Here is a 24292-nt window from a genome sequence, read left to right as displayed (position 1 = left end):
TGACCAAGTCCCCAGCAGAGTCGCCAAGCTGTCGTAACCGGTTTTCGTCCGGGCACGAAATATTAAATTTTGGCGGGGAAATTAATGTTTAATAAATAATTTTGAAAATAATTTAAGAGTCGCCATCGGCCTTTTGGATCAGGTAGGTCGAATACCTAAAATTATCTTTTAAAATAGTTTTTAAGAAAACCATATTCAAAAGATGAACTGATCTGCGTTTTATAACCAAAAATTCGTTCTTTTTAATAATAAAAAGGGATTCGTGGTCGGTTACGTTTAGGGAAGGATTAGCACCCCTACAACGCCCAAAATTGGTACTTTTTAATTATAAATTGTCTCTTTTATTAAAATTTAAAAAATTCAAAAATATATTTAATTTATAACCCTATTATTTCAAAATTTTATAAAAATATTTTTTATTTAAAAATATCCGAAAAGAACTTCTAGGTGTCTTAAGACAGCTCTTTTCTTTGATATTGATAAATATTAATTAATTTTTAATTTTAAAATATCAGAATAGGACATCCAGTTGTATTAAGACTGTCCTTTTCTTCGATTTATTAAGATAAATATTTAAAAATTACTTTATATATATTTATGAATATATAAAATATTATTCATAAAAATAAAAATACTATTAAAACAATATATTTAAAAACAATAAAATAAAAGAAACATAAAATAAATGACTAATTACAGTAAAAATAAAATTAAAAGTCTACTTCATAATTAATCAAAATTATAGGGATCAAATATGTTATTTCTGATTTAATGATTTAGTGACTAAAATAAAATTATCTAAAATTCGAATTTATAATGAAATAAATTAAAAATATAAACTAGGGATTAAAAAATTATTTATGGAAATTAATGGATCAAATCTGTAATTTATCCTAAATATATTATTTTAATATGAAGGACTAAAATAAAAGAAATTAAAATTCGAAGACCAAATTAAGAATATTATAAATTTAATTTAGTGACTAAAATGTAAATTTTACAAATCCGGAGGACTGCGGACGGGGTTTAACTATTTCATAATTACGCGTATAGTCCTTCCCGAAACGACGTCGTTCGGGAAGGACTATAAATGGTCCAAACCGGCTGGCCCAAAGGGCCAGCCATTTCATTTCTTTTTTTTTTTCTCTCTCTAGCAGAGAGAGTTTTAAAACTCTCTGCCTTCTTTCTAGCTTCCCTCACCGGAGGGAAGCCGGTCACCGGACGGCAACCGTCTGCCGCCGTGACCATCACCGCCGGCCACCGCATCCGGTGGCCGGAAAAATTTTTCTTTACACTAATATATAGATCGGACCGTCCTAAGGACGGTTCCGGTGTTATTTCTTCCTAAAAGGCTCCCAATCGGAGCAAATCTACAAAAGTACCTTCGTTGTTTCGAAGGTTCCGGTGAGATCTGGTAGTCGGAGCTTCCTCGGTAAGTCTCTTCTTCCTTTTTCTTTTTCTTTTTTCCTTCTGGTTCTTTGCTGCTACTGAGATCGTTGGTATTAGTTTGTTTTTTTCTTTTCTCTGTTTTTTTTTTCCAGTTCTGTCTCTGTCTCTGTCTCTGTCTTTTTTTTTTTCAGGTGGGTGGTGGCTTTTATAGCCACCACCGGTGTTCGTCTCGGACCGGTCCGAAGAGGGGCTCTCGGTGAGTCACCGGACTACCAGTGGTGACTCACTGAGTAGCCATGGCGTGGACGGTTGGTATTCTGTCTTCTGGAGTCCTCGGTTTGGACGTGGCAGCGGCGGAGTCTTCTGGAAGCAGCAGCGGCGGCGGCGGCGTGGCCCTAGGGTATCAAACCCTAGGGTTTTCTCTGGAACCATGTGGACCGTTGGATCGTGCCAGATCCAACGGTTGTGATGAGGCGGCTGAGGATGATTAGGGTTAGGAAACCCTAACTGGAAACCTAAACATTTAGGGTTTCTAGTTAGTTTTGGACCGGTTCTGGTTGGTTTGTAACTGGACCAGTCCAGTTGTAATTGGGCCTGTAAATATTATTATGTATTTAATATATTTAATATAAATTAATAATAATAATAATAATAATAATAATAATAATAATAATAATAATAATAATAATATTAATAACAATAATATGGATAAAAATAATATGGATAAAAAATAGTATCTTCAGATGATGATGAATAAAAAACCATGCAAGCTGCCAAGTTGCAGGGCAAGTGGAAACTGATAGAGAAAATGTAGACCCTTGTGGGGAATGTTTTATGCAACTTGTAAGGTAGCTTCTCGTTAGGGTCCATCGTCGCCTCTAATTAAATTACTTCTAATTGTATGATAATGGTATATAACATAACATTAAGTGAAATGAACTCAGATAACTGGATAGAATATTCGTAATATTAAAAATGTTAAATTCATAACGATAATATTCAATTATAGACTCTCCTAATGTTGTTGCTTTACGCAAAAATATTTTGCGGAGTGTTGTCTCACCATTGTGAGAAAGACTTTATGATTAGGGGGAAACTCATGATATTATGTTAAATAAATGAATTTGCAAAAGTTTAAAAATAAAAGTAAATTACCATGAAAAACGAGATAAAAGTAAATTATTAATAAAAAATGCAAAAATGGAAAATAAAGCATCCACAAAGAATAATACACAAATTATTCCGGTAAGTAATATTTTAACACGTGCTAAAAATGGATTACAGGGTCCTAAACATGGAAAAAATAAGAGAGTATAAGAAAGCAACGAATACAAGGATTCGTCGACATGGTGAATCACAGCTAAACAAGTAATATCAAGCTCTAGTAGTTTCCCTCGTTTCTTCGCAACCCTCGACTGAAAACAGCCGAACCGACAGTTTTGGCTTCGATCGGTGTTGTCTGTTTCCTGACAATCAGTCTGCCACCATCTTGGCCACAGGATGTTAATGTGTTTAAGTGGACCAAAATGGTAAGGTTGAAATTGAATTAAGTTAATGAATAAACCGGTGTTACCAAGAAGAATGCCGTAGTCGTTGGAAGAAAAATCATGGCCACACGAAACCTTTTGCTTCCGGCCGTCCCTACGTCTACTACGGTCGGTTCCTTCGGGTGTCCCTCCTATGGCTCTTCTCAGTTGCCTGATACCTTGCTTCTGGTCTCTCTGTCTTGAAAACATCAATAGGGAAAAAAGGCTTTCATGAGAATTTTACATTTGAAATGTTGTTGGAAAAAACAATATAACTAGCATGTCAAATGCATCGGCCAAATATTTTGTTTAAATGAATACTTAAGGTTTCGATCTATACATTAGACGACATGTGTTAATACCGAAATAAACAGACAAAAGAATTTACCCGTCTCACCTCCGCATCGCATATAACCTAGTCCAATGTTGTGCTCCTTCGATGGTGTAATGCTATTTTATGACACATGATGCCTTGACACAAAAGTTGACAAAAAAATAACTAAAAATGACTGGACCAGATGCTACATAACAAGCTAGTTCAAAAAAGGAAAGCTAATGACTAATGAGCCCCTATCAATCAAATCACAATTAACCCTGTTTCTTAACACAAAAACAGAGGACACAAGTATTCTGTAAGACCATTTTTCCATGCATTACCTGTGTTGTTCGGACATTATATTAGTTATATTGGAGAGATAGGAGATCCGACTTACCCCGAGACAGAAACCATTAAGTTGTGCATCGAAGCTTTCCGGGATGGTCTCCGCCGAACTGCTTTTGGAGGAACTCCGCTTGGAACCCTGACCGTAAGACCCAAACGAAGATGAAGCAGTACAAGGAGTAATGGACTCGTATGAATCAGTGTCAGCTTGGAACATTTCTTCAAACAATTCTTGTAATTCCTCTAAGCTTTCTTCTCCCTTTTCCTATACATTAATTAAAACACACGTTTGTATCAAATGTATACCCTATTTCAAATCCCACTAGTATATGAATCCAGAAACTAGGCTTACACTAGGTTTTGTCTGCATCATCATCTCAGTCATTTCGTTCAAAAAGGTCCCCATTCCCTGAAATCAAACCATTCCATGAATATTTCCAAAAAAATCCATGAAAATAAATATTTACTCATTTTACATGCTTAACCCTGACCTAAATCTACTTGAAATTAATATTATATGTATGAAGAATAAAAAATAAAATAAAAAAGATGTGGAGAACTGCAAAGCGAAGTTACATTTTCGTCGTCGTCACTGTCGTAAACTCCTACGTCGTACAAGAACCTCTTGTTTGCGTCAGACAGAACTGTAGAAAATAATTCCCACTTAAATTATTTTAAAGAGGGAGAAAATGGAAAACAAATGAAATCTCAACTTTTATGAGTATAAAAGTGTAAATTACAATTGAATCGAGGAATACAATGGTAAAATAATACTACCTCCATTCTGTAATTTATATTTTATATTTGATTAAAAAATATATCTAAAATATATTTTTTTTTAAAAAGAAAATTTTGGATAGAGGGAGTATGTAGAAAGATAAAATTACCAGAATAGGCCTGTTGAATGGCCTGGAATTCCTTCTTGGCTTCTTCCACGAACTTGGAATTTGCCGATGCAGAGCAACGATCAGGGTGCCATCTCTGTATCCATCAGACAAACACCAAATTCAAACTTTGCTTTTTACAACAAAGAAATTCATTGCAAGCATATAATTCCCCGAAAAGTTGGTTCATTTATAGAAAGCCCAGAATTTTCACAGGAAGGGTTGGATATTGTTATACAGCCAAAAGCCAAAACAAGACTGAACTCAGTATCGGTTCAAGTACAGATTATTAACACCACGAAATAAACAATTCAAATCAAATGCTAAAACTCTAACCAGTGCAAGTTTCTTATAAGCAGTCCTGAGCTCTGCTTGAGTGCATTCTTTATTCAACCCCAGAACAGCATAGAAATCATTGTTCTTCGCTCCTCCACTTGCCATTTCTTCAATAAACAACCCGAAAACACAAACCCAGCACCAAAAATTCCTTGTCTTGTCGACAAATTAAATTGACCAACAGCAAAACCCTAAACCAGAAACCTAGCTTAGAACTATATCTTTGTGGGAACTGCAACACGGAATCTCAGTACGCGTTTCCGTGAAGGGAAAGATGGTAAAAGACAAAAGGGGAAAAAAGAATAACAGAGGGAAAGGAAGGCAAGAGACTCTCTGCGAACAACGGTAGCTATCCAGAAACCGGTTATTTATACATGAATCTGTTTGTTCTTTTGTTTGTGTGTGTGCAAAGTAATAAAACAGTGATACGAGGAATAAAATAGATAAGGTGGAGGCCAATGGACGGTGATGATTTTTTTTAATAGAATGGATGGTGATGATTGATTTGAAGGACTGGGATATTTTGCCTATTTGCCTTCAATTTCTTGTAGATGTTATGCGTTAATTAAATTTTATTTGTATGATTTTAAATTGAAGATAAAGAAAGCAATTTTCTTTACCTAAACTTTCTTTTTTTCTAAATGGAGTCTTTCATGACATTATTTTAATAAAAAAATTCAAAGTCGGTTCAACTTGATCCAGTTGAAGGGGCCCACCTATGGAGGTAGGATGATCGAGTCTTTTTGGCAAGTGGTTTAACTTGAGTGTTCATTATTCTCTCACAACTTGATTGAAATTTGGTTCACCTTTTTATTATGAACAATCCAAAGATATATTATGCATGTGCCTGATGTATATAACCACATTATATATAATTATAATAATTTGGAATACAGACACATTTAATTTAATCACATGGTCAATATATATGCATGCATCTTATCACTATTTAAAAAGATAATCAAATTGTTTTATTAGAATTAAAATCAATTTGAACTAACAATAAATCAAGTTTTACGCCTTTGTTAAAAGTAATCTCTGGTCTAAGCGTTGCGATTAACTTTGCATTCTCAGCGTGCGAACAATAAGTTAATTTAGTATATGCATATAACTAGGTAATCTAGTTAATTTAAAAAGATAATCAAATTGTTTTATTAGTATATGCATTCTCAAATAATTAAATTTTAAACTACACTTTTATATGACACTTTTAAAAATTTATTTTTACAATAATTTTAAAAGTCAATTCTCAAAAGTTACGCCAAACTCACCCTTTTATTACTCACTTAATGTATACGCATCCTTTTGATCACTACAAAAAAAGATGATCGAATAAGATAATATATAATTGGATGAGATTACGTCTAGTTAACCAACACATTTCAAATCCACGAACTCAATTAATGAGGCCTCTTAGACGGAATCTCGTTCTTGGTCTGGATGGGATTAAAGCAGCTTGTACCCCAAAAAAGAGGTTTGTTGTTCCAAGAAAACAGTCTCGAAAGTACTGTGGTCCAAACTCCGAATTTATGGATTAGGTTAGAAATGCCCACGTGAATTTGGTTTGGAATCTGTCCAAACCACGTGCCTTCTCTTTCCCTAACATTGTAGAACCAATCAATCAAAGTCACCACACTATCATCGTCATCATCGTCTCTTTCTCCCGCAATTTGCATGGATCTGCATTTAAAAAAATAATAATGAAGATCTCCATAACAAGGGAAAGAAAACCCCCATAAAGATCATTGAACGATTAATCATGGATTCAAAGTTTTATCTGATAGGCTTTTTATATATTAAAGAAATAGATAGTTGTGTTTATTTTGGTGATATTCATCTACGCAAGTGCATGCACTTCAATTATTTATCTTATATATTACGAATACTAATACATTATGGTTCTGTATTTTAATATAATTTATAGTATTAGTATCGTTCCATTAATTGAAAATATGTAACAGCAGTGAGTCAAAGTTTCCGGTGTGTTCCAAAGTATCAGAGAGATTATGGAGTGGGATTCAACCACTAGCACTTTCCATGTGCATGTGCATGTGCTAATGCTACACTAGGGATATATTTTCCCACGTCATTCCCATTATTATTATTATTATTATTATTTTCCAATAGCATTCTAAAATGCATATAATGTATCAGACCCTTATTATGTCTTTGTCTGCATCGCCCACGATTTTAAATAACGAATAGAAATCAAATATTATATTATTTTATCGAAAAATTTCCAAATAAAAGAACGGTTCATTTCGATTAATGGGGTGATATTGCAAGTTTGGGACCATTTCATTAATTATAAAAAGTGTATAAATGATAAAATTTTGAATCAATTGAATTTTACGGATTTTCTCTCTCGAAGCGCCGTTGATAAAACAATTCTACTGGTTTAGACAATTGAGATTAATTTACTTAAAAATAGAAATTGATATGACTTGATTAACTTTTTCTTAATAAAAATCGTTGGTATTATTAAAAATGAAAATATGGGCTATTTTCATTGGTTTGACAATTGCTTGGGATCATGGCTTCGAACTACTCTTGATCTAATCAGACAGTGCAGATGTCGTCAATCTTGTTACTGATCCTAATTGCTCGACAAATCCTCATGCGTTGGTGCCTTCAATTCACAAAATTCGCCAACTGTGTTGGGTGACAGAGATCACTTGGGAAACAAATAAACTAGCTGATGGAATTGCTAAACTATACTCGCCTCTGAATTTCCAGACTAAAATTGTTTCCCCGTCTCCTCCTTTGCAGGATCTTCTTAGACGTGATGTGGTGGGCCCTCCCTATTGCTTAGTCTCTCGGCCTAGGCATATTTCCCGAAATATTACCCTAACCTTATATATTTCCCTGTCAGGCACTGTTCAGACTATATTTCCCGATCTAACACCTTTTGCAAGAAGGCGCACCCTTGCACTGCGCTTTACGCCACGTGGTCGAAGGCGCGCTCCTGAGGGCGCGTCTTACCAAATGTGTAAAAAACTCGGGTGTTAATTTTGTAAATATTTTTAAATTGGTGCCAAATACGTCATTAATTTCTATTATAGTGACATTTGTGTAAAAACGTCAGCATTTTTAATTGTGCAGACACCCCCACACCGCACGGTTCCAGGTTGTGAACTGACTGGGGTTTTAATGAAGTGGATAATTTGTGTATTGGTTGAGTTTATTAGTATTTTAGTGTCACAAGTTTATTTTTTATAATAATATTTTTTTTATAATTTTAAAAATTATAAATTTCATATATTTTGAAAAAAAATTATTTTCTTTTAAAATTAATTGTTTAAACATATAAAATTATTAAAATAAACTTTTAATTACAATTAAAGGATTAAATGAATTATTATTCATTAATTTTTATTTTTTAACAACAGTTAATAATATTTATTTATTTTTAATAAAATTATTTTGATTTTTGCATTAAAATTACACAATACGTATAATCTAGTATATGAAAACTTTGAGGGTAAGTATTTTAAAATATGAATAATTTTATAAAAGTTTTATAACTAGTATTTCTTTTACAAAATGATGATGATGATGATAATAAATATTTTATAATTTTAAAAATTATAAATTTCATATATTTTTAAAAAAATTATTACCTTTTAAAATTAATTGTTTAAAAATATAAAAAATATTAAAATAAAATTTTAATTACAATTGAGTGATCAAATGAATTACTATTCATTAATTTTTAATTTTTAACAGCAGTTAATAATGTTTATTCATTTTTAATAAAATTATTTAAATTTTTACATTCAAATTACACAATACATATAATCTAGTATATAAAAACTTTGAGGGTAAATATTGAGAAGAGCAATACTATCAAGTTCATTTTAGAAACACTCTTCCTTGTTTTATAAACCTATTTGGATGTCGCTTTAAGTTTTGAGAAGAGTAATAATATTAAGTTCATTCCATCTTTCGGGTATACTAGATTTGGAAAGTTATTTTAACTTTGGGGATATTCGATTATTGTAGTAATTACACATATTGAGACGAATTCTTTTCTAAGATAGTGAATTCTCACGATATGATTATTGTTCTATTTAATTATTTTATTTAATATTTTTAATTAGTGTTGACGCTCATTTTTGCAGCCGTCTATTTTACAATAATAGTCGTTCATTGGTTTAATTTCCCCGGAACACTTGAAAAATTAACGTTCCCTTCACGGACTCAAGACAGTCGTGACTGAGAACGAGAACAGAGGATTCAGTAGCATATCAGCAAACATTTTAGACACTCCCGGGGTAATCATTTTCTACTTGGATGTTCCGGGGCTGTCCAAGTCGGATATCCAGGTAATAAGAAAAGACAAGAAACCAAAACAGCCGTGATGTGGGTGTTTTTGATTTTTGGTATAATCTTTTGGCTGACGTTGACTTTTTTTTGGGTCCTGAATTTCAGGTCAGTGTTGAAGATGAGAGTGATCAAAAGCGGTGGGAAGAGAAGACGTGAGGAAGTGGAAGAGGAAGGGAGTAAATACGTAAGGCTCGAAAGGAATGCGTCCCAGAAGCTTACGAGGAAGTTCCGGTTGCCGGAGAATGCTAACGTGTCGACAACTGCGGCCAAATAAGAGAATGGGGTTTTGACTGGTGGTTGAGAAGTTTCCTCCACCACCGAAGCCTAAACCGGTTGAAGTTGCAATTTCTTAAGAAATGGTGAATGTGCACGAAGTAGAAAAGAAATTGCCGGATGTCCATGAAAACAAAAATCGGAGGATGGATAGGTTTAGGTGTTGATTGTGATGCCTGGAGGAATCTGGCAATGTTTGTTGTATTTAGATGCCCATCACTACGTATTTTTATTTGCAATGTTATTGGGTAGACTCGCGCCTCTTCAGCCTACAGTTATATCGGTTACTAATTTTGCAATTCCTATGGTTCTTTCTCAAGTACTGCAAGAAAAACTGCGAAATCCAAGGAATAATTCACTCTGGACTTCATTCATCCACGATTTAGCTTAATTTGCTCATACTTGGGAAAACTCCCGCGTGCCCCAAGTTGTAAATATTGCCATAGACAACTTAAGCCACATCAAAAGTTTAATCTGCGATTGCCGGACGTTAAACTCCTGGTACGTCCACTAACAACCTTTAGAAAATAGAAATCCTTAAGAAGGATTGCCCTCTTATCGTTACAAATCCTAGATGAGTTTGATTATGTTTCAATGTACGGTAAATTGATCGTACTTTAGATATGCAGCGGTCTTAGATTAGCTAACAAAACTGAGTACATCTTATGCGCAGCCTGTCACTCAAACATTCCATCATTCCTCCGGTTTTGGTGTACCAGTGAGATATGTTGACATTGGTAGTCCTGCTAAGGAAAGCCCAAGCATCGGCTGTCTTTCCGGTTGTTAGCAAAGATTTTCCTGCTGCGCGGTATATGGAATGGTAAAAGAGGGATTTTCCCATCATCCTTTATTGTAATTTCATTTTGGATGCTATAAACATACTTTTAACAATGTATGTTGGTGGATTAAGGGAATACAGAGGTGAGGTCCAGTCTATACATTTCATTTAGAATTTAACTGGCTTTTGTGTTCGTGAGTGTTGTAGTTAGGCCACCTCTGGCTGCTGCTAACTGCAAGCCGTCATATTCTGAAATCCACAACATGGGGATGAAATTTGACAACGCATACGATATTTCACCCAAAAAAGTTGGCGAATAATGTCAAAAGGGCTAAGGAGGAGCTATCTACTCGATAAAATATTGAAATATTTACAAGGAGAAACCTGTGGTGTTCATCAATGTTTACACTTTTTTGCAGACCGAGTTAGCCAGAGATCGAAAAGCAATCAAAGCTTTGTACAAATTCTGCTTCCTCCAAAAGCTATCTCTGTGCTGTTCGATTGTCATCCCTAGTAGAAATTTCCCCGTGCTGTTCGATTGTTATCCCTAGTTGAAACTTGCTTTTAATCAGAAGAAGCCACAATCTTTTCCACTTCAATCTCACTTGCGTTTTCTTCAACATAAGTTGCGACCCTTACTTTTTTCACAGTTTAATCTCCTCATTCTTTTATTTACATTGAAATAAACTCGCATCCTTTGGATAGGTTTGGTTTGGTTGTGAAACATTTTTTTTTTTGCCATGGAACTACTTTGAATTAAACTTTAAAGGAGTAAACACATCTCCATGGAATATCCAATTCACAAAGCTCTCCGAAAATTCATCCGTAGTACTGAGTTCAGATGCAGTTCGGTATCCTCCCTAAACAAATAAAGTAGGCTTGTCAGCCAATGGCATAGGAAACATCACATGGAGATATAGGAAACTAGAAGCTACGAATAAATTCAAGTATTAGCAACTCTAACACTAGGTCAAGTAGAAATATTGCTTCTGCATGTAGACAATTTGTATAATGTGTATCTATATATTGTCTTATAATAATCATATTCAACTTATATTATAATATTTATATCAATTTTGATTGGTATTATTTATTTGCTATTCAGTTCAAATCGGTGATGATTTATTAATCAAATTATACAACTGTTAGTACCGACCTTTATGCTTGAGCCGGACTCACTTGGAGACGTAGTCATACCAACATTTAATTCAGCACCAATATTTTCGGAGGATAGGGTCCTAGACCTGCAAGCAATAATACAGATTCATGTAATTTCAGAAGTCAAATGATTTAATTTTCAAATACAAGAAAATTTGGAATATGTTTCAAAAAGAGAGAATACACTCAGAAAGGTATCAAAATGCGAGCGTGGGGAGACAAAATCCAGAGGGAGATGTTGAAAGTGTTTGACTTTCTATTCTGGTCAAGAATGCTTGTATACCTGTAGCAATTTTCATTTTCCAAAAAAATTTATGGCTAATTGGGAAGCGGATGAGTTTGCTAAGTTAGGGATAGGTTAATTTTATGTTTTTTGATGTTTGTAATGGGTTTTGATTTCAGCTTCGGGTTTGTTCTGGTTGTAATAGGATGTTTTATGTATTACCATTGTATTTGGTTTTTTAGCAATAAAATCTTTGAAGCACTCTTTTCCTCCTTCCAATGTCCATTGGCCTATCTTGTAGCTTGATGGTTATGATTTTTTAATGAGGCTTCCCATTTCTATAAAATAAAGTATTTTTGTTTTTAATTGAAGTTCGAACACTTGGAATAAACGAGTTCATTCAAAAGTGAAATCAATTATTCAACAAATGTAGAAGAATAAGCACCTACAAGAAAGTGCATATAAAAGTTCGCCCGTGCCTTTAGTCTGTAGTTTAATGACAAAAACATGACCCGTTGTTACCTACCTCCCGCTGTTAAATACTAAATTGAAAGCAGTTTATGGCGTTTGCTCAAATTAAGAGTGTGGTGTTAGCTGAGAAAACGGAGAACACCACATAATTTGACTGATTGGTATAATTGATTTCAGAGAAAAAAGTTATCTGGAAAGCTTTCAGCATTTTTACAGTAATCAAACTGAAGATGAGTATGTCTACCTGTCAAATATATCCTCGTCGCATGAATTTCCTGAAGAAGAAAGCCATTCTAGATCAAAATTAGTGCAATTATAGTAGTCATTTTCATCATAATATATTTGGTCCTCCGCCGTATCTCCGAAAAGCTGCCTGCAAGACATTCTTGGACTAAACCCAGAAAAGCAGCAAAAACTTAGTAAGTGTGCATACAGATTAAGTCTTTGAATCAGTTCTAAATTATTTTAAAGATGATCTTTCATCATTGTTCGTGGGTACAGACATAAACAGATTTCAAACATTTAATACGTTGGCACCTTTAGATGCAACATTATTATAAATCTCTGCAAGAACTATAGTAAAGCAGAAATTATTTATGTAACTGGAACAAATATTATTTATGTGCACCTGGAATAAGAAATTTCAGATGTTGGGATAGCTGGAGTGGACTCAGAAAGACCATGCAAAGCCCCTCTATTCGCAGACATAGAATCACGATGCCCAACATTGGAAGCATCCAAGGGAGAGTCCGTTTCAGAGACAATGTTGCCGTCTGACAGTGATCTTTTAATAGATGGCCTACAGATATATTTCAAAGTGATCTTATTAGCTACTTCTGCTAGAACGGCTGGGTTATGATAAAGTCAAAACTATATTTTACCAACCTATAACAAACAGATGAAAGAACATTGATATCACTAAAAATTTATACCAGTTAAACAAAATACAGTTTCCAAAACAATCATTGTGGTACAACAATAAAACCTATTAGATTTATAAACACAATAATGTACATAAAACCATCAACATATTGCTAAACCTCTACATATTGTCTAGAAGTAGAATTATTTGGCAGCATAAAGTCTATAAGAATCCTTTAAACTAGAAAATCCGTATACCAGGAAACTGCAATTCAGAGTAGATTTAAAAATACAACATAAAGTATAAAAAACTAAAATATTATTGAAAACATGCATATTATATGTAAAGCTAGAATTATTGGCATCTAATGATATTTTTAGAAACTGAAATTTGGTATAACAAACATTTGCAATTCAAAGATTAGATTTATAGACACAACATTCAGCACAAAACATTAGAATATTGCTAAACATACTCATATTATATCTAGAACTAAAATTATTTGGTGGCATATAGTCTAAAAGAAATACTTGGCGCTGGAAATTCAGTATAACAGGTATTTGCAATTCAGAATTTTGATACACCTAGCATCCTCACTACAAATATTAGGACCATACCTTCCTACACGATATTGGTCTGAATCCAATTCCCAGATCGCTGGTTTACCCTGTTGTGGCTGAAAGTGACCCAAAAACCTGCATGGGGTAAGGAATAGGGTAATGCCAAAATTCTAAGTGTAACAGTGATATCCATCACCATCCTTAAGCAGTGTGAGAGAGTTTGCTAGAATGGGGCAATGCCAAAATTCTATGAGTGATATCCATCACCATCCTTTAGCAGTGTGAGGGTGTTTGCTAGCATGGGGTTGTGCAGAGGGGGGACTCCCATCATGCTGGACCTTCTACACTACCAACCACAATCTAAATACCATATATGAACAGAAATATAAAGAACGAATCTTGTTTTTATCTTACAAATTAATGGCACTTTGCTTCTCTGCATCCATGTATGCATTGCTATAGTAACGTTGCAAAGTTCTAAAAAACTCTTGGGACTGAGTTGCTGCTTTCCATTGGCCTCTCCTTTGGCAAAATATCTGTTTAACATGGCAAATTAAGAATTAGAAATTGTACTTGGGTAGGGGCCTTATACCAAAAGGTTTCAATACAAGCATCTGACAACCAACTTGTAAGCTCTATTGTCATGGTACTTGTCATCTTAATACCCCAAAAGTTAATTTCAAAACCATGTATGGGGCATTTACTCAATATGAAAATCATACTTCATGTATTACATCAATTTATTTTGGAATAATAGCAAAAGCTACTTAAATTTATTAGAAGGATACCTTGTTGTGAGCTGCAGAACCACCATACTGTAAAGCAAGTGTGTCACCCATTGTTTCATAAACTGCCATTAAATCCTCGGACAACGGACTATTTTGATCAATAATTTGGGTTTCTGTGAAACCCATAGCATGTAGCTGGCGTCCAAGAGCCACCAATCCATAGGCATATTGAGCAACATTAGTGCGGTCGAGACAGTCAATGCAGTTGGTTCTGAGTACTCCAGTTTGAAGCATGGGAGGTTTTACAGTCTCACTACAATTCTCTTTGTCATTAGCAACACCAGTTGCTAACTTCTGAACATTGTCAGTTTTGTCAGAAGAAGACTTAGCAGGGCACTCATCATTAGGCCTGTGAAGTAACATAAGTAGTTAACATGAATGATCAGGAAAACATATAACTAAAGAAATGGAACTTTACAGGTTTATATTTGCAAAATATTGTTAGCTTAGCCCCTCCCACACACCCCACTACACCAGAAAAAACCCTAAATATCATGAAAATATGAACAAATCATTTAATGGAACTTACACTAAGCGAGACAAAGTCAACGACCCATCTTGTCTACAATTTGGAGTTACTTGACAGTAAAATATGCCCGTTAAGTTTAATGCATAATCAGCCACTCTGCCTAGAAGCGCCAAAACATTTGTAGCTCTGCAGAAAATGGTCAACCCCTATTAAGTGAACAAACCTCGAAAAGGTTATTAAGAAAGAAGTTTTCTTAAGAAATGGGAATAAGGGGCGTTGAAGTACTTTCTGGAGTGTCTGTTTATGTCCCAGTGAAGGAACCTCAGACGGTTCTCTTTGGGTAAGCTTTTATTGATAAATCTGATGGCTTTCGCAAACTCTGCACGAAGAATAGTTTCACGAGGTTTCTTCTCACACGTCTGTTAATCACAAAGAGTAGAAAGCAGAATGAATCAGGAAACCATTGCAGATAGAAGAACATCATAAAGTTTGTGGAAACTGACAAATGATCAGTGCAAAAGCCTACCCTTATCAAATTCAAGATGATTATTGGATTTCCATATCTCATTACAAGATTTTCAAAATGTAGTCTTGTGGCCTCATAATTAGGATCCTTCTTTGATACTGGAAGCAAAAGGAAATATTAGGAAAATCTGCAATAGTTACAATGTAGAACTGCATAATTATTGCTGTGTGCAAAAATTTAACAAAAGTTCATACATATAATGTCAGGTTTCAAGTTCAAGCGTGAGATTTCTTGAGACCAGAAAAGTGGGATAGAGCCTCTATTCTGGACAACAGAACTTATTTGTGTAGGGAACCCTTCAAGAACATCTTCAAACACAATTTGTTCTGTCTCAACATCATTTGCCACTCTACCTTTCTCATTCACTCCACGTTTCAAGTATCTATGCAGTATAATAGAAATAAGAAAAGTGAGTCATGTGTGACTCAAAAGAAACGACAAGAGCACATGAAAAAACAGTTTATTTATTATCTCACAAGAGCGATCACAAACTAAAGCACAAAAATAAGCAAAGAAAATAAAATCAAAGTGAAACCACAATGACAAACGGAAACAGCACAATGCTAGTTTTCCTGATGTAATGTAGGTCAAATGAAATGATTAAGAGAACTTCCAATAAATCTAGAAGGCATTTCAATCAGCAGCTGTAAAGCCTCTAACCTTGTCCCAGCATAATGTCGAGAACGCCTTGCAATGAGAGTCAGGAAAATATTCTTGCCAGAGACAGAAAGTTTTACCTGGATATCAAAGTTGGGAAAAAACGTACATTAAATCAAAACTTTAATATCAAAAGGAACAACTTTTAGCAAATTTGTGGAGCAAAATTTTGAGACAGAACAAAACTAGTTCATCTTTAGTTACCACATTTAAGGTAGCTAAAGTTATAAGAAAAATTCTGGTGAATGGTCAACTATGCTCCTTAAGAATATTGACAAACAAACTCCATTAACCAAAGAAATTGTAAATTTGATAGTTGTTCTCAATACGAGGATTAAAATAAATGAAAAGCATCTAGATTTCTCTAAAGCAACATCTTTTAAGCCAAAAACAGACAGTAACTGAAAGAAAATAAAATAATTTAATTTAACAACCTTCCAGCAAATCTGAATTCCATGATCACTTATCACAAAGATAAATGAATAGAACAAAGTCTAAAGGGTATCATACCTGCTTGAAGAAGCCATAAACCAATGCAACAGTCCATACAGAATTCTTGAGAGTATTGCGAATCCCTCGAGTTAGAAACTCATTCCAAACAAACATTGATTCATAGTATACTAGTCCTGTCTCATTCCTACATAAATTTCTTTGAAGACTATGCATGACATTGTAGGTGTAGCTGAAAAAGAAGTCCTTTGTGAGATCCACTGTCGAAAGGAGCTTCTTGTACCTAAGTCAACAGGGAAAAGGAAAAAGGCAAAACAAGGCAAGCCATGTTAATGCATCTAACATTTGATGAATAGAGAAACGAATGGGAATAAAAAACAACAGCTTAAACTTAAAATTTAAAGAGGAAATTAAAGCAAAAGATAGCAATTGCCCCCGGAAACCCTGATGATACCTTGTCTCATTCAACATGATATACTAACATTTGACAGCAATGAAGTTTGCCTCTGTAGATGTGCAGGAAATGAAATTGCAAAAGCCTCTACAAATGATATTAACTACAATAATGCAACATTAAAAAATGTGAAAGCTGACTTAACTGCTCCAAAATGAAATGAAATGAAAAAAAGGGAAACATGGAAGATACTAAACAGAAAAGTGCTTCAATTGCACAGGGACATGTCAATGATATAACATTAAGGGTGTATGAATGTATCAACAAAAATGGTATAGAGATTACCTCCAAACCATGGAACTCTCCTACTTTTAAAACAGAACTCCAGAACTCAAATTATAGTCCCGGAAAACATAATTAATTGAAAAGAAGGTAAAAAACCGCAACATAACACAACTCAAGCTGAATACAAATGGAAAATGAATACTTTTAGCGATAATCTAAGGTCTCCTTCTAAGTACCAAGGACATTACATTTACATGAAGAATTGACAAAGGACCTTTTTTCATTCTTCGAATAAGCCATAGCGGACTGGATAGGAGATTTCAGAATCGGAATTGTCTCGCTCTTGGAAATGGCATAGATAGTATGGCCAAAAATTGCACCAATCTTTTTTCTTTTGGTGATCAGCATCATGGAATAAGATCCCAAAAATTTCACAAAACCTGAATTAACAGGAAGAAATTAATTAGCTTATACCAAAAACGACGAAGAGGGAACGTGGAGAACCTGATAAGTACTGCATACCAACAATTCCATAACAAGCTGTAACAAATTTCAGTCCACCTGAGGACCTGTTTCCCTCATGTATCCTTTTTAACAGATCACAGCATTCAATTTCCGAGTATTCAGTAAAATCTTCAACAACAGTTAATTCAGACGGGTCTAATCGATCAATCTTTAGTACCCTCCAAAGAGTTCTATTCTTGTCTCTTCCAATCATATAGAAATTCTGTTGCACAGAAGGAATACGTAAATGTTGCATCAATATTATGAAATTGAGATGGAAACCGCATAATAATTAACCCAAAGAAATTTAGGTTCAAAAAGGAAAAGGTAGCTGCATTGCTCCCATCAGCATCATGGTGGAAAATGAAAATTTATCTGATAATATAGAATCTAAGGAGTCAAGAACCAACTTTATGAGATTAAGAAAAAAGGTACCCTTAATAGGAGATGATTGCAAGTAAAGATAATTGAATACAAAAGGAAGTCCCAACCATCATAAGCCAAATAAATCTTAAAAATGTTGGGAAATAAACGAGTAACAAGTAATTTCCCTATAACCAGATTAGTGAGAATGCGAAATAAAAGCGGAAAAATAATACCCGAAATTGATAACGGAGTCAGCCAATTTTGCTTACGTCTCCGGACTGCTGCAGATCTTTTACTAAGAGAGAAAATTTACAGGTGTTTACAAAACACTCACAAGAAAGCTCTCTAGTAATGGGAGAAAGAAATGATTTTTGGGATGATTTTGAAGCTAAATGAGTTAGGGTATTTATAGTTGAACCTTAGGGACTAATCTTGCAAATACTATAAAGTGTGCAATGGCTAAAATGTAATTAAGCCAAAAACCACTTTCAACAAGTAACTTTCGGTGCATTTAAAGCCACCGAAAGTTGCCCACTTTTATGGTCTTGTTACGCTAGCATGCCAATTGAAGCTGAACACAACTTCAGTTTGTCCGTGGTCATCGTCTTTGTCAACATGACTGCCGGATTTTGAGCTCCACTAATCTTTTCAAGTTTCAAAATCCCATCTTCCAGAAGAGACCATATAAAATGATATCGCAGTTGTATGTGTTTCGTCCTGGAATGAAAAGACGGATTCTTCGCTAGATGGATGACACTTTGACTATCGCAGTACAAAGACATTGTTTTCTTGTTTCTTGCCTAACTCTTTCAAGAAACTTTGGAGCCAAACCATCTCCTTGCTGGCTTCCGTAACAGCGACATATTCTGCTTCAGTTGTGGAGAGAGCAACTATCTTCTGTAGTTGAGAAACCCAACTCACTGCAGTACCTCCTACAGTATAGACATAACTTGTAGTGCTCCTTCTGATGTCAACGTTTCTGGCTAAGTCAGCATCTACATAGCCTGTTAGTATCGTATCTCCACCTTTGAAACAAAGTGTTTTGTTTGTAGTACCCCGCAGATATATGAGGATCCATTTGACTGCTTCCCAGTGTACCTTGCCCGGATTATTCATGTACCTGCTAACAACTCCCACTGCATGAGCAATATTTGGTCTGGTACAAACCATGACTTACATCAAACTTTCAATTGCTGAGGCATACGGCACCTTCACCATGTGTGTACGTTCTTCCTCCGTCTTTGGTGACTGTTCTTTGGAGAGTCTAAAATGAACACCTAAAGGTGTACTTACTGGTTTAGCATCTTGCATGTTGAACCTGGAGAGTACTTTGTTGATGTACTCAGCCTGTGATAACATCAAAGTCCCCGACTTTGTCTCTCTCTTAATCCTCATGCCAAGAATCTGTTTTGCAGCTCCCAGATCCTTCATAGCAAACTGCTTCAACAATTTTTGCTTCAAGTTTATAATCTTTTGCATGTCTGAGCCTGCAACGAGCATGTCATCAACGTACAACAATAAAATAATGAAGCTATTGTCGAACCTCTTGATGTAGCAACAATGATCTGCTTGGCATCTAGTAAAACCACTGCTACTCATGAAACTATCAAACTTTTTGTATCACTGTCTAAGAGCTTGTTTTAAACCATACAAGCTCTTCTTCAACCTGCATACCAGGTTTTTCTTGTCTGCCTCTATGAAGCCTTCTGGCTGCCTGATATAGATTTCTTCCTTCAAATCACCATGAAGGAAAGTTGTCTTTACATCTAACTGCTTAAGATGTAAATTCTCTGCAACTACAATTTTTAACATCAGTCTGATTGTAGACAATTTTACGACTGGAGAGAAAATTTCATTGTAGCCAATACCTTCTTTTTGCTGAAAGCCTTTGACGACCAATCTTGCTTTGTAGCGTTTGCTCCCATCGTGCTCTTCTTTGATCCTATAAATCCACTTGTTATGGAGCGCTTTCTTGCCTGGTGGTAATTCAGCTAATTCCCATGTCTGATTTGACATAAGCGAGTCCATCTCATCTTTCATTGAAGACTCCCACTTGATTGAATCCTCCACCTGCATTGCTTCATCATAGCACTCTGGTTCACCATTGTCAGTCAGCAACAAGTAGTGCAAAGAAGGCGAATAACGCTAGGTTGGTTTAGGAATTCTGGAGGAACGTCTTAGTTCTGGTGTGTCTGATTCTTCCTGAACTGCTTTAGGACTGATCTGAACATCATTTCCAGAAATCTCCTCGAACTCAGCAAATTCCTTTGTTTCAGCTTTAATATTGGAGCTACTTGATTCTATAGTTGATCTGTCTTTGTACATCACATTCTCATTGAAAATGACATCTCTGCTTCTGATTATCTTTCGATTTTCGTAGTCCCAAAATCGGTAACCGAACTCATCACCACCATAACCAATAAAGACGCATTTGTTGGACTTGACATCAAGTTTACTTCTTTCAGCAGAATCTATGTGTACATAAGAAATACAACCAAACACTCTTAAGTGTGAAAGATTTATTTCTTTCTTGCTCCAAACTTCCTCTGGTATTCTGCCATCCAAAGGAACTGAGGGCCCATGGTTGATCAGGTAAGCTGTAGTGTTGATAGCTTCAGCCCATAGAAATTTGGGCAATCCGGCATATATCCTCATGCTTCTGGCACGTTCATTCAGAGTTCTGTTCATGCGCTCTGCTACGCCATTCTGCTGCGGTGTCATGGGAACTGTTGTCTCCATCTTGATCCCATTGTTTGCGCAGAAATCTCTGAATATTCTATTTTTGTACTCTCATCCATTATCAGACCTAAACCGCTTGACTTTCAAACCAGTCTTATTTTCCACCATGGCCTTCCATTTTCTGAAGGTATCAAAGACTTCTGATTTCTTCTTCAGAAAATAAACCCGCACCTTCCTTGTAGAATCATCGATGAAGGTGACATAATATAATGAGCCTGCAAGAGATGGAATTGGAGATGGTCCCCATACATCAGTATGAACCAACTCTAACTTTTCAGCCTTGGGTGTCTTACTAATCTTTGCAAAGTTGACTTTCTTTTATTTGCCAAAGATGCAATCCTCGCATAGTCCGACATCTACATTCTTTAGATCCGGCAGCTTCCCTTTTGACAAAAGTGTCTTCATCCCTTTCTCGCTCATATGACCAAGCCTTTGGTGCCATAGGTTTGATTTTCCATCAGCATCTACTGCAACAATGATATTCTCTCTAAGTTTGAGGTTACATATAGAGTACCAGTCTTCTTACCACGAGCAATAACTAGTGCTCCTTTGGTAATCTTCCATTCACAGCCTGAAAAGGTTGTATTATATCATTCTCCATCAAGTTGTCCAACAGAAATCAAATTCCTTTTAAGGCCAGAAATATGTCTCACTTCTTTCAGCTTCCATGTGGTCTGGTTTGACAACTTTAACCGGATGTCTCCTTTTTCGACGATCTTCAAGCTTTCATCATCGGCTAGATGAACCTTCCCAAAATCACCACTGACATGGTTCTCCATGATTTCTCGGCATGGGGTGGAGTGGAAAGATACCCCTGAATCCAAGATTCATGATTCAATCGGACTGTTGACGCTTAGAATCATGACATCACCTGTCTCCTCTGTCACATTGGCAGAATACTGTGCGCCGGTTTTTTTCTTTGGTGCTCGGCAATCTCTTTTAAAGTGACCCTTATTGCCGCAGTTATAACAGGTAAAATCTTTCTTTCCCGTTCTTGATTTTCCTGTTCTGGATTTCGATCTGCCTCGATTTGAATTTCTTTCTGAAGTTCTCCCTCTAGACTCTGTGTGCAAGGCTGAGGAGGTTGATGCTTCACCCGATTCTCTTCGTCGAATTTCTTCACTCAATACAAGATCCCGAACATTGTCGAATTTTAATTTACTGTTTCCCGACGAGCTGCTGACTGCTGTAACAGTAGCATTCCAACTGTCTGGTAGAGATGACAAAAGAATTAAAGCTCGAACTTCATCATCGAATTCAATTTCCACTGAACTCAACTGAGTTGTGATTGTGTTGAGTTCATTTAGGTGTTGTGCCATCGATGCCCTTTCCGTCATCCGCAAATTGAATAATCGCCTCATCAAATGAACTTTGTTTGAGGCTAATGGCTTCTCATACATATTGGAGAGAGCCACCATAAGACCCGCCATGGTCTTTTCCTTTGCTATGTTGAAAGCAACATTGCGGGATAACGTCAGTCGGATAACTCCGAGGGCTTGTCTGTCGAGAAGAGTCAAGTCTTCATTCTTCATGCCCTCTGGTTGCTTTCCTGAGAGGGTTGATATATATTTTTCTGGTATAGAAAATCTTCGATCTGCATCTTCCAAAAGCCAAAGTCCGCACCATCGAACTTTTCAATTTTCACCTTCCCTTCGTCTGCAGCCATCGCTCCCACTCGAATCTGGCTTCTTTGGATCGTTTCTGACAATTTCCGCGAACCGCCGTGTATTAGAACACCTCCGTCGACAAATTCGTATTACCAACAAAATTTTACTATTCACGAAATTCATTATTCACGTGAATAGTAATGAATAGTAACCTCGCAAAAAATTGACAAAATTCACAACCAAACTCTGATTACCAGTTGTTGGGAAATAAACGAGTAACAAGTAATTTCCCTATAACCAGATTAGTGAGAATGCAAAATAAAAGCGGAAAAATAATACCCGAAATTGATAACGGAGTTCAGCCAATTTTCTTACGTCTCCGGACTGCTGCAGATCTTTTACTAAAAGAGAAAATTTACAGGTGTTTACAAAACACTCACAAAAAGTTGTCTAGTAATGGGAGAAATAAATAATTTTTGGATGATTTTGAAGGTAAATGGATTAGGGTATTTATAGTTGAACTTTAGGGACTAATCTTGTAAATACCATAAAATATGCAATGACTAAAATGTAATTAATCCATAAACCATTTTCAACAATCAACTTTCGGTGCATTTAAAGCCACCGAAGGTTGCCCACTTTTCTTGACTATTTCCAACAAAAAAGTTATGATCAACATATATGTAAAGAACTACAAATGCATGCTAAACCAAACCACTGTTGGCAACAAGCAGATGTTTGACAATGGAAGTCAAACTATTCAATTAAACCTGGTATTGCAAATTAAAACAAGTTCTATTTGATTTCAAAAAGAAAAAAATTCTCAACCTACATCAGAAAGTGCTATTCAGGGATTCTTTCTTATGAAAGAGAGATTGTACATCCATTGTTAAATATTTCAAAAACTAATTAACAAAAGAAATAGGATCATTCCAGAAGCATACTATGTCACAGCAGATTTGAAGATGAAAACTCAACATCACCATTTATGCTCAAAGTTTCCAAAATAAAATAGTTTGATAAAAAGTCACCATAAGAAACAAAAACAACCAAAAAGACCGAGAGGAACTTTAGCAGGATAAACATTAAGGAACTACAACGATCAAAGCAGAAAAGTCAAAAATTTATTAAACCAACAGCCAATGAACGAGCAAATTACTAAATTTACAGACGAGTGTATAGTTGTATATATACGATGAGAGATGAAAAGTACCGAGCGAGTCTCGTAGAGTCTGAATTTCTGCAAATAAGAAGGATTGGAGTCGAGTCCAGCATCACTGCCATTCTCGTCTGCCATTAGCTTTTCGGTTCCCAAGTTCCCCGAGCCTCAAAGCTCGGGTTCACTGAAACCACGGATCGTCGATAAACCGCGAGAGGAAGAGATAAACAAAAAGATAAAAACAAAAGCCTCTAACACTCTACAAAATTGAATTCATATATACGCAATTCATATATGAGATAAAAACGCACAAATTTTGAAAAGGAAAAACGCATAACAATTCAATTATTCAACATGGAAACCTCGAGCAACCAAAAAAAACTACAAAAAGGGGAAAACCCAATTATATTAAACTAAACGAATCGGAATTTCAAAAAATAAAAAATAAACTAAACGAATCGGAAAACGTTATGCTTTGTCCAGAAGAGGAAGTGATAGATCGAGAAAGCAGACTATTAGAGACTAGAACAACCACAAAAATTAACCCCAGAAATTCAGTAATTATATATGATATATATGAATGAATGAAACAGTGCTTCTTCTTTTTTCCTAAAAAAATGCGAGATATCGACGTTTTTAATTTTAATAAAATGAAAATTTTCGATATTATGGATAGTAATTACGGAGAAAATATAGAGCTCGTCAACTGCAACTTCCGTTTCTATGCTGATTTCCCCCTTTTTTTTATTTTTAACAATGATTGCTTTGAGTATGACGAGTTATGACTTATGACTCGCTTGAATCGGTCCAGTCCCCAAGGGTGGGATATGGTGTACGCTCCCTCTTTTGATTACCATATATTAGATTTAATATAAAATACATCCTTCCGAATTCATATATT

General features: G+C 35.4%; 2 protein-coding genes across 5 annotated transcripts; both read right to left on the bottom strand.

The window, feature by feature from the left end:
• Positions 1-2615: 2615 nt before the first annotated feature.
• On the bottom strand, positions 2616-5144 carry LOC120131369 (chaperone protein DnaJ-like). 2 transcript variants are annotated; one of them, XM_039148379.1, is made up of 7 exons: positions 4797-5144; positions 4464-4557; positions 4153-4220; positions 3929-3985; positions 3629-3841; positions 2963-3110; positions 2616-2877 (listed from the first exon to the last, which is right to left on the bottom strand). In XM_039148379.1, exons 1-7 carry the CDS (start codon positions 4899-4901, stop codon positions 2771-2773), a joined length of 792 nt encoding a protein of 263 aa, XP_039004310.1. In that variant the 5' UTR covers positions 4902-5144; the 3' UTR covers positions 2616-2770. The 2 variants fall into 2 exon arrangements, with proteins under 2 accessions (XP_039004310.1, XP_039004309.1); XM_039148378.1 differs by having other exon boundaries at positions 2616-2925; positions 4797-5143.
• A 5351-nt stretch (positions 5145-10495) lies between these two features.
• On the bottom strand, positions 10496-23756 carry LOC120131845 (phosphoinositide phosphatase SAC2-like). Of its 3 annotated transcripts, XM_039148734.1 has the most exons (16): positions 23446-23756; positions 17539-17743; positions 17291-17456; positions 16398-16620; positions 15891-15967; positions 15425-15612; positions 15231-15328; positions 14990-15123; positions 14765-14890; positions 14236-14584; positions 13862-13983; positions 13505-13582; positions 12654-12824; positions 12270-12416; positions 11330-11417; positions 10496-11033 (listed from the first exon to the last, which is right to left on the bottom strand). In XM_039148734.1, exons 1-16 carry the CDS (start codon positions 23527-23529, stop codon positions 10920-10922), a joined length of 2370 nt encoding a protein of 789 aa, XP_039004665.1. In that variant the 5' UTR covers positions 23530-23756; the 3' UTR covers positions 10496-10919. The 3 variants fall into 3 exon arrangements, with proteins under 3 accessions (XP_039004665.1, XP_039004667.1, XP_039004666.1); XM_039148736.1 differs by lacking the exons at positions 17291-17456; positions 17539-17743; positions 23446-23756 and adding an exon at positions 17265-17281; XM_039148735.1 differs by lacking the exons at positions 17291-17456; positions 17539-17743; positions 23446-23756 and adding an exon at positions 16792-17191.
• Positions 23757-24292: the final 536 nt, after the last annotated feature.

This window comes from Hibiscus syriacus, unplaced genomic scaffold (genome assembly GCF_006381635.1).
Source record: "Hibiscus syriacus cultivar Baekdansim isolate YM2019G1 unplaced genomic scaffold, ASM638163v2 tig00110556_pilon, whole genome shotgun sequence".
NCBI classification, from domain to species: domain Eukaryota; kingdom Viridiplantae; phylum Streptophyta; class Magnoliopsida; order Malvales; family Malvaceae; genus Hibiscus; species Hibiscus syriacus.
This window is presented reverse-complemented; position numbering and strand designations above follow the sequence as displayed.

Excerpts from the sequence above, each read along its gene's own strand:
- LOC120131369 (XM_039148378.1), bottom strand. The coding sequence starts at position 4,901 with ATGGCAAGTGGAGGAGCGAAGAACAATGATTTCTATGCTGTTCTGGGG. Across the intron at positions 3,842-3,928 it reads TGATGCAGACAAAACCTAGT|GAAAAGGGAGAAGAAAGCTT; the intron begins GTAAGCCTAGTT and ends ATTAATGTATAG. Across the intron at positions 2,926-2,962 it reads CGACTACGGCATTCTTCTTG|ACCTTACCATTTTGGTCCAC; the intron begins GTAACACCGGTT and ends AATTCAATTTCA.
- LOC120131845 (XM_039148734.1), bottom strand. The coding sequence starts at position 23,529 with ATGGCAGACGAGAATGGCAGTGATGCTGGACTCGACTCCAATCCTTCT. Across the intron at positions 16,621-17,290 it reads TATTCGAAGAATGAAAAAAG|GTACAAGAAGCTCCTTTCGA; the intron begins GTCCTTTGTCAA and ends CTGTTGACTTAG. Across the intron at positions 11,034-11,329 it reads AGTCCGGCTCAAGCATAAAG|GGAGGATACCGAACTGCATC; the intron begins GTCGGTACTAAC and ends TTATTTGTTTAG.